The sequence below is a fragment of the Scleropages formosus genome, chromosome 23 (assembly GCF_900964775.1).
Source record: "Scleropages formosus chromosome 23, fSclFor1.1, whole genome shotgun sequence".
Lineage (NCBI taxonomy): Eukaryota > Metazoa > Chordata > Actinopteri > Osteoglossiformes > Osteoglossidae > Scleropages > Scleropages formosus.
The window spans coordinates 6239902-6249329 of record NC_041828.1 but is presented as its reverse complement, the minus strand read 5'-3'; the positions used below and the strand labels follow the sequence as shown (position 1 = coordinate 6249329).

Sequence of the window (9428 nt, the reverse complement as noted above, 5' to 3'; positions counted from 1 at the left end):
ACCCAGTTTGAGAAACATCTTCCAGATGGAGGAAAACCCTTCTGCTGGCTCAAGCGAGACGTAACGAGACAAAACCCCGACACGATACGCGCTGCCCACCAACACGATGACGTTGTGGCACAAAGTGATTTTACTGACAGTCATCGGTTGCACGTGCTCTGCGTCTCAGTCAGTTCTCAGACACCCATGTAGTGACGCATCCTCTGCCACGCAGGACAACACTTTAAAAAAAATTTAAAAAAAAAAAAAAAGGTGTACAAATTGTTTAATTACACTCCTTTCTAATGAGAGAAGCTCAAGATGACAGAGTGAGAGATGGCACAGATGCAGTTTTCCTCTTCCTGGCCTCCCTGTCGTGCCCAGTATACCTCATCCTACTCCCTTCCCGGCCCCCTGGCTCCTCGTTCAAAAGGCCCCCCGGTTTCCTAATCTCAGAATTAATACCCGTCCCCCATTTCTTCTGTTACTGTTTCTTTGGTTTGAGAGGGTCTTCCTCTCTTCCTTAGCAGTCATCTTTACATTCCCAACCCCCCACCCCGCCCCGCCCTCCAACCTCAACTCCAGCTGGTGTCGTAGCGGCTCCAACCAGGAGGGGGCGCCAAGTAGACCCTGCGGCCCTTGGACAGGAAGCTGACGACGCCCCTGTACCCCGCCCTCGGGACCCCAGACTTGAAGTCATCCATCACCCCAAGGTTGCGAGCCAAGACCTTAAAACTGTCCCGGCTGGAGTACTGCACCCTGAAGGGCCCCCCTCCTTTCAAAGTGCCCCCTTGTTGCAGTTCCTCGATTTTGACGAGAGGGGCGCCGTACACGTCCTTCTCAAACTTCTCATCGTACGTCTCACGGACCAAGTAAGACAGATCCAGTTTGGTAAAAGGCACAAATTCAGTGTTAAGTTTAATGTAACGCAGGTACTGGTCAAAAAACTGACCCATGCTGACACCTTTGCGCCCGAACGTTATGGTTCTGGATATTTCCGGTCGGATGCAGGAGCGGTCCTTGCGCTGATCCGGCTGGCGCATCCAGTCATCCCAGAATGCGGCCGGCCACTTGGGCTCCAGCTCCTCCCACAGTTCCTTGAGGAGCATCCAGCCCAGGCCGGGGAAGAAGTCTGTCCTGTACAGGAGCGCCGCCTGGCCCGGGTCCACCAGGCCGTCGCGCCCATTATCGTTCCAGGCCGACACGCACCACAGAGTCGGGTCCGAGCGCAGGATGGGGTACAGGGCCCGGAAGTACTCGTAGAAATCTGGCGCGACCTGGAGGGACACAGCAGTAGATCTGCATTCAGACAGCGGAAACGCGAGCCGATCAACACTCCCGCACTGGGACACCACGGGAAATTGAGAACATGTCCGAAGCTCTCGAGTGATTTCGCACAAACATTAGCAGCCCCATCCAAGATAATTAAAAGTATTCTATAAAATGTTAGAGTATTCCGTACTCTATAGAAGCATAATCCCAAAAGAAAGGCCTGCCAAAAGAAGTGCGATTTTCTACATAAAAATATTACACTTTTTTTCCCCTACTCTAAAAAGGTCCTTTTTCAGGGCTGTATTCAAGTGAAAAAGCATTCAGAGCAAACAACAAACCAACAAACAATCTGCATAATTTGAGGTTGTGCACGGTCAGGTCTGTAAGTTGGCGCCAACGGAAAGTTTCACAAGCATGAAATTAAGTACGTAAAATATAATCTTCTCGCGTTTTTCCTTCATCTCCTACCCAGGCTGACCAATTTCGTCCGTGGCCGAGGTTCGGATGAGAAGTTGCCCCGCGCAGCAGCGCCTTTTCCGCTTTACCACGTTCATGACAGTTTCTCTCTCTCATTTCACTCAAACACCAGAGGGTGAAAATGGCCATCTGGTAATTCTCCCCGTGCAGATTTGCTCCGGCTGCCTCTCAGGAATCTGCAAATCCCGGTTGCGGTCCTGTTCTGCGTCACGCAGACACCGTGCTATGGTGTGCCCATTACACAAATGAGCGAATGGGGGGGGGGGGGCAAACAACATTCACAGCTGTCAAGTCAATTGGACACGCCATTTGTAATTCCAGACGGGACCCTGACTCCGGCACCCGGGCCGATATTAATCGTACAGTTTTAACTCGACAATAATTAAATAATCGCAATAGTTCCCGTTTCCTCAATTAAAGTTGCGCCAAAAACATTTGTCCAGAAAACGCACACGACAAAGGTCTAGCGAACCAAGAAGAGATTCAAAAAGTAATTAACCAGGCAGCCCTTTTCACTCCTGATGTTTTTTAAAATGTGAACCCGATTGGCTTTGCGACGACTCCTTTAGTCACCTTAGATTTCAGTCAAGATTAATTACTCTTTTTTCAGAGTGCAAAGTGTTCCTGAAGTCTCTAAGGAGTTTAATTAGTCAAGTGAGACCAATATTGTGATCCTGCCTAATAAGAGCACTAATGTGAACATCAGGAAGGATCCAGGAGTCTTAGCGGTACTGCACTATGCCGTTTCTTTTATTCAAGAACACAAAGCGACAATGCCGCACGCCACAGCCCTGCGATGCCAACGCAGAAACGCGGCGATCCGGTGCACTCACCTCGAGGTCGTCCTCGACGATCACAACTGTGGAGTAGGAGAGCGTGTTGAAGACCTGGTTGAGTGCCCAGCGATAGTGCCTGGCGATCTTGTAGTAACCCTGGAACTTCCTGTGTTCGGGTCGCACGGCGATATCGGACAGGTCCGGCTGCTTGAGGTGGGTTACTTGACTGCCGTAAGAGCCGATCACGTGAGCCGTGTCCGCGTTGCCGCAGTCCTGGCTGACGATGATGGGGTGAAGCTCTTCGGAGGGCCGGTACTGTATCAGTTTATCCAGACTTCTTTTTACAGTCACTCTGTCGCAGGCGATGACCAGGATGGGTATGACTACTGGGGCCACCGTGGCAGGAAGTTTGTTCGCGTTTGTCAGTTCCTTCTTAGCGTTTGAGTCGGGGGCGGCCGAAACGACCGCGTTCCCCATACGTTTCCCACCGCTTTTGTCCGTGTCAGGAGCTGGTTGCTGGTGCTGCACCGGCTCTCCCTTTCCGCCTTGTGCGGCAACCACCTCTTTCTTCCCGAACTCCTTCCTTCGCTCCCACAGAGACCTGTGGCTCTGTATCTGCTGCAGGAGCTGCTTTTGGGTCTCCAGTTCCGACTCCACTTCCTCGGCCAGTCGAATCACTTCCCCGGCCAGGTCGGCTCCTCTGGCCCTGCCCCCCGCCGCTCCCCATTCTTCTCTGCCCCCAGGTTCAGCTCCGCCTCCTTCCCCCAGTCGACCAATGGGTGGACGTCCCCAAAGAAAGAGGAGGAGCAAAGCATTCCAGGCAACAAACAGGAAAGCTCCACACAGGATGAGGGAACCTTTCTTGCGAACCATGGCCCAATAAGAACAGAAAAGGTGCTGAACTATTGGGGGGGTGGAACCAAGTACAGGAGGAAAAATGAGGCTGTCGACTGACAAATGACAATGGACACAGAGGCAGTGTGAGCCAATCGCAGGTGACAGCAACAGCACTGAAGGTGCGTCGTTACTACAAGGAAAGATCTAAAAGCAAGCAGGTTTTACTAAATGGCTCACAGGCTATGATCTATGAATCAGACTGAGCAATGGGGGGGGGGGGGGAATCTTAACCTAATGAGCAAAGATTTTCCAAAAAAGAAAAAAAAAATCTGTAGCAAATGAATTTTGTGGAGAGGGAGACAAAAAAAAAGGAAAGACCAGCAGGATGGGGTGGGAGGCGGGGAAAGACAAGAAGGTACAGCTGGGGTAATATCAGGGTGGGGGGCCAGAATCCACTACTTTAGCCTTCGGCCATCACCCTGAAAGAGAGAGAGAAAGAGTAGAAGATGGGAGTGAGTAGAGTACACCAGTTTACTCAGATTCAATATCCAGAAAACCATGTGCCCTGAGGGGAAGTGGTCACTCCTCCAGCTGAACACAACCCAGGAGCTTGGGCCCACAGTCTGCCGAACGTTAGCGGGTCTACTCATCTGCATACAGCGCTCCGTGTCTTTCAGTCATTTTGCGTTCCCTTGGGAGGCATGTTCCCCGCAATGATCATTCTGAGAAAAACATACTGGAGGCGTACCTTCTTTTTGTGCAAACACATTCGGTTTGCGCGACCTTTTCGACGGCATGCTGAGCGACCTTAGATCAGGAACCCTCGTACATTTCTCGCTGAATAATAAGAACACATTAGTGGCAAAGCATATCATCTTTAAATGATCAAATTACTTCAGCTGTCAGTCACCTGTTCAATTCCTATTCACATGTACCAGCCTGGTTGCTTTTAAAACTCAGTATTAAGCTCTCCTGTGAAGGTCACATTTAATAAATGTCAAAAAAAAAAAAAAAAATGTGTTGCGTTCAACGGTGGCATCAGAATGCCAGGACTCCAACATAACCATCTGCGGTAGCATTCAGAGTCTTTATTCAGCTCTACCTAGTTCTACACGTTTTTTTTTTTTGGGTGATTTGAAACACACACACACACACACACACACACACATTTCTGAATGAGCAAACTGGTGGCGTCAACACTTGGCCACTGCTGTGAGCGTCAAAGTAAATGAAAACAATATTAGTGGAGGTTTGGGGGGGGGAGTTATGAGCATTAACAATAACGTGATTATGCAATGAGTGAAGGTAAAGGGATTTAGATAAGGTGATTTGAAGTCACCTTTCCAGTGGACAGGACAAACACTCTCAGTCTATTTATAACTCACATGCCATCCTGCCACAATTGAATCTGCTGGATATGTTTTATTCACTTATTCAAAGTTGATCACTTCTATGCAGGAACAGAAATATAAATACGTATCGTTTTGCAATAACTGTTCTAATCAAGTCGATGTACATGCATTACGTTGCAAAACTGCTGTGTAGAAGCTGGAGGGGGGGGGGGGGGGCATTTATCGCAGAAACTATCGGTGTTGTGCATAAATGTCCTTTAGCATCCTTTTGATTTTTATTCCCCTAGTATTATGCACACAAATATGTGTGTGTGTGTGTGTCATTTATAAGAAAAAAAGTGAAAGGTTTATGTTTAAAAAAAAAAAAAAAAAAAAAAAAAAAAAAAAGTTTGATTTTAAAGAACAATTTTGAAATACACCTTATCATAGAACAAAAGTGTTTCTTAGGCGGGGTAAACTATTCAACTGGTGACTATTCATAACATACAAATGAACAATCTCAAGATGACAAGCCTATCCTAAAATAAAAGGGAGACAAGTTACTTTTCAACACAACCTTCAAACAGAATTTTAAAGTGTCCACCGTAAAGCTCACGTCGTTACGGACCGTGGGGCTGCAGACACGCACACGGACCCCGCTTCCAACAAAAGGTACACAGACACTGCGTTAGATCACTTGCGGCACCTCTTCGGAGTTTCGCTGCGCTGTAAATACTCAGTGCGTTGGCTCAACTTCACACATTTGGCACAAATATTTTTGTGCGGCCTCAGATTTGCCAACTTCCAAGCTGCGCTCTTTACAGCAAACGCTCACGAGAGCCCAGTTTTCCACGGAACACACAATACGGTACACTAAGGCTAGACAAAAGTCCGTACAAATCATCTGCTGCTTCGCATGCCTTTCAGGAGAAACTTATGCATGCACGCAAAACGTTTCCAAGTGTGCAAAGGGTGTGTAACGCACACAGGGTGTTTCTGCGATACGAACTGCGGGACATAAGAGCAACCCAATCCCTGAAACAAAATCTTGGGTTACTCAACGAGGTCTATTTGTACAAATACTCTGGTACCTGGGTTGGCCTTTGCCCAACGTCCCGCACCCCTCTGAAAACTTCTCGGACGCTTTGCATGCCTTTAGCTTCCATGACATCTCACCGTCGCCTAACGGCGTACGAAAGGTTGGTCGCTCATCCCCCGTTTAGCCGGACGGGCCGAGTTCTGGCAGTTACTCGCCACATCTGCGGCAGCCTTTGCCCAACTGACATGTGCCGCATTCAGCAGAAACGCTCTGAACCCCGTTGATCCACACGACGAGGTTGGTGTGGGCGCTGCGGTTCGCTGGGGCTGTTTCAGGGTAAGGGACTGGAAACGGCAATTGCAGCTGACAGCTCACCAAAACTAAACCGAGTAGAAAAAGACACACTAACAATACACCATTTATACGGGAAAAGACAGGAAGGAAAAAATTAAACAGGAAAAGAGCCGTCATCCAAGAGATTTCCATATATACACAGATGCCAAAAACCATGACAACATAATCCCGATGAGGACCGTACCGTACCGCCGCCGAGTCCCCAAACTAACATCATACCTCGTGTGTGAAAATGAGGTCTAGCTCATTAGCTCGCTACAAACTCTGAATGTTTTCCCCACAGCGCTTATGTTTTCAATCTGATTATGAACAGCCCCCTTATTACATAAGAAAATTACAACATAATGCAAACGCAATCTGACTATTAATTCATTCCTTCGCACTTTTCTCTGGAGCGACTCACAGAGTTAAGCTACTTACGCTGATTTTCCACTTTATACATCTGGGTAATTTTTACTGGTGCAATATAGGGCAAGTACCCCGATCAGGGGTGTAACGGCAAGAGCGAGCACTCGAAGCATGAGGCTACGGCTCTAACCACTACGCCGCCTGCGTCTCACTCAGCATTATTTGCACCGCCTTCAATTTCACTGCAAAAGCAACATAAATAATAAAAGCCTAGTGATTTGCTATGTGTTTCCCCATCATACTAGTATAACTTATGGGAAATAAAGATGTCTTGTAACTTGTAGCTGTGCTCTAACGTCATTTACCCACATCTCCAAACTTGTTTTTACAGGGTTTCGAACACAAGGGAGAAGTGTACACTTCGCGAGCCAAGCGGGCCTGTTGGATTGCGCTCGGAGCGGTGCGCGGACCCACTTTTAATGGAACACAGAGCACATCTGTACGGCTGCGCGCACAGCGTGAAGCTCTCATTAAAAACACATGGCTTTAAACAAGGAGATACACAGTGGATGCATTTAAGGGTAAAAGGAACTACGGGAGAGGGGAAGTGGAGCATTCGGGGGGGAGATCATGGTAAAACATGAGTTGGTGTAAAAGCAGGATGAACAAGTTCTGGCAAAGAGGGAGGAAAGTAGCACTGGAGACTATCAACCAATGAGTGAAACACACACACAAAGTCTGTGGAGAAGTGAAAAAAAGTTAGTTACAAGTTTGTAAAAGCGTTGTTTTTATTTATACCTGATGCGAGATTAGCGAAGGCGCAGCCCTGCGGCCCAGATCGCGCCGAGGAAGAGAGAGAGAGAGAAGCTGGCAACGCTCTCCGTCAGGAAACGTGTGACTATCTGGTAGGTTCGCGTACAGGAAACCAAAGGTCACGGCGTTTCTCGCTGCAGGAGAGCCGCCTTCTGCCTTTATTTCCCTTTCTTTGTCTACGCCGAGTGCGGGAAAACTTTCCAGACACCGATGACCGTGCTCTTTGCACCCCCAGCGCAGTGCCACAGGTAAAATTATCTGAAAGAAACACTGCGAGAAGTTGCTCTGCTCGCTGCGGAAACCACATCGCCGCACAGTTCCAGCAGGTTGTGTAAGTGATCTGTCGACAAGCGTGAACAAGACACACACACACACACACACACACACACACACACACACACACACACACACACACTCTCGAAGGAGGGTGCTGGAGTCCTCAGGCTGCCATCTCCTCCATTCCGGTGAGCTGCTCTACCTGGATCGGGGTTCAGGGCGCTTCGTTGAGGGTTACGCTCGTCATGTGGATGTGTGTTTAAACCCCCCCAAAAAAAGCCTCGTCAGCAGGTTCAGTTGTGTGCTTTATGAACTCACGTAAACAAGCCACACACAAGGATCAGGACTGCAGACACACACCAGAGCGGGGTGTCGCTCCCTGAACACAGATCAGATGCTGGCTGTGTGTGGCAGTAAAGTTAAAAGACTGACTTTGAGTTTATTAGAGAAACAGGATCATCACGACGGTTAATTCGGAGTTAAGGGCTAACTAACTACTAGCTAAACCCCTCTCTCTCTCTCTCTCTCTCCCTCCCCCCCACAAACGCGCGCACACACACGGCACGGCTCGGCTCGCTGTCTCTCACCTTTCTTTCCTCATGGCCTCTGCTCAGCCGTCCGGCTCTCTCTGGTGCCCCTCAGCGGTCTCCTCTTCCTCCTCTTCCTCCGTCTCCTCACCAGTTGTGCTCCCCCATGATCGCCTCCCCGCCGCGGGCTCCCACCACTTCTTCCCCTCTCTCCGCGCTCGCTACGGGCGATCCGCCATTGCCGCGGTCCGCTTTAAAGCACATGCGGGCGCATCGCAGGGAGCGCCTGGCGAGTGCGCGAGCGCGCGCGTGTGTGTGTGTGTCTTCCGCTGCTCCTCGTGCGCGCGGACGCCTGCCTGTTTTCCTCGAGCTTCCCCAGCGATTTTATTTATGTGACACGGAGCGCGGCGATAGACACTCCACTTCCGGATTGACTCATTAAAACAAGCCCCGCCCCCTCAGTCCTCCTCCTCTCCCCCCCCACACCCCCTCCTCGCTTTTCCCTAGCAACACAGGCACCTTGGCAACGGTCGCGAGGCGGCGGCGACGGCGGAAGCGCGGCCGGGAGGTTTCAGTAGTGAAAAATAACAGGTGATAAAAGGCCAAAAAATAACTGTCAGCTGTGCCCTGGCCTCTCCCCCTGGCCCAGAAGCATTCTGCTGGGTAGTGTTTCCTCCACGCCCTCCGCAGGTATTTCCACGGCCCTCCTGTCCCTCACGCTGCCGGAAACCGGTTGTGGGAGTGAAAACACATAAAAAACTCGAGTCGCTCGTGCCGTTTTTCAGGCCCAGACCGCCGCCCGTCGAACCCTGGAACTGGTTTCCCCCGAAGCCACAGACCGCCGAACACCGGCCTCCATTCCCAGGCTTCGTGTCGCTTCGCTTCACCTCTTGCCTTGTTTTAACAGCCTGCTGCACGAGCGAACGGGGCTGAAGAGAAAGACGTGATGTTGTACGACGCTGGCGCGAGCGTGGCCGCCCAAAGCGCGGGAAAGGCCGAGCGGACTGGGCCATGTGTCGGCGCGTGCGGTGGTGCGGTGCGTCGCGTCGCGTCGCGTCACACAAGAGAACGTGAGGCGCGATTTGTAAAAACAGCCGCCGTCTGAGGCGCGTCGGGACAACGGGCAAGTTTAAGAGTTTTGTAGCCATAAAACGGGTTTTAAAAGCAAAGGGAGTAGTAGAGTCAGGCGATGGAAGAGGGTCCACAAAGCGATATGCAGCGTCGTGGGAACATTCCTATTCTCTATCGACGAAGAAACTACCGAGTTTGTACGGCCCACCTGTCTGTGCAAATTTCTTCTTCTTCCTTCTTTTAAACAGTACTGTCTGGGGTCACGATCGTGCAGCTCCGCGGCTACATGCTTATACTGTGCGTCATAAATCACGTGTCCTGTGGCGGC

General features: G+C 50.1%; 1 protein-coding gene across 2 annotated transcripts; it reads right to left on the bottom strand.

The window, feature by feature from the left end:
• Positions 1-121: 121 nt before the first annotated feature.
• mgat1b (alpha-1,3-mannosyl-glycoprotein 2-beta-N-acetylglucosaminyltransferase b) lies at positions 122-8343 on the bottom strand. 2 transcript variants are annotated; one of them, XM_018754397.2, is made up of 3 exons: positions 8090-8343; positions 2562-3820; positions 122-1256 (listed from the first exon to the last, which is right to left on the bottom strand). In XM_018754397.2, the coding sequence occupies exons 2-3, from the start codon at positions 3375-3377 to the stop codon at positions 555-557; spliced, it is 1518 nt and encodes a 505-aa protein (XP_018609913.1). In that variant the 5' UTR covers positions 3378-3820; positions 8090-8343; the 3' UTR covers positions 122-554. The 2 variants fall into 2 exon arrangements, with proteins under 2 accessions (XP_018609913.1, XP_018609914.1); XM_018754398.2 differs by lacking the exon at positions 8090-8343 and adding an exon at positions 7212-7594.
• Between the last annotated feature and the right edge of the window lie 1085 nt (positions 8344-9428).

Excerpts from the sequence above, each read along its gene's own strand:
- mgat1b (XM_018754397.2), bottom strand. The coding sequence starts at position 3,377 with ATGGTTCGCAAGAAAGGTTCCCTCATCCTGTGTGGAGCTTTCCTGTTT. Across the intron at positions 1,257-2,561 it reads TCGTCGAGGACGACCTCGAG|GTCGCGCCAGATTTCTACGA; the intron begins GTGAGTGCACCG and ends GTGTCCCTCCAG.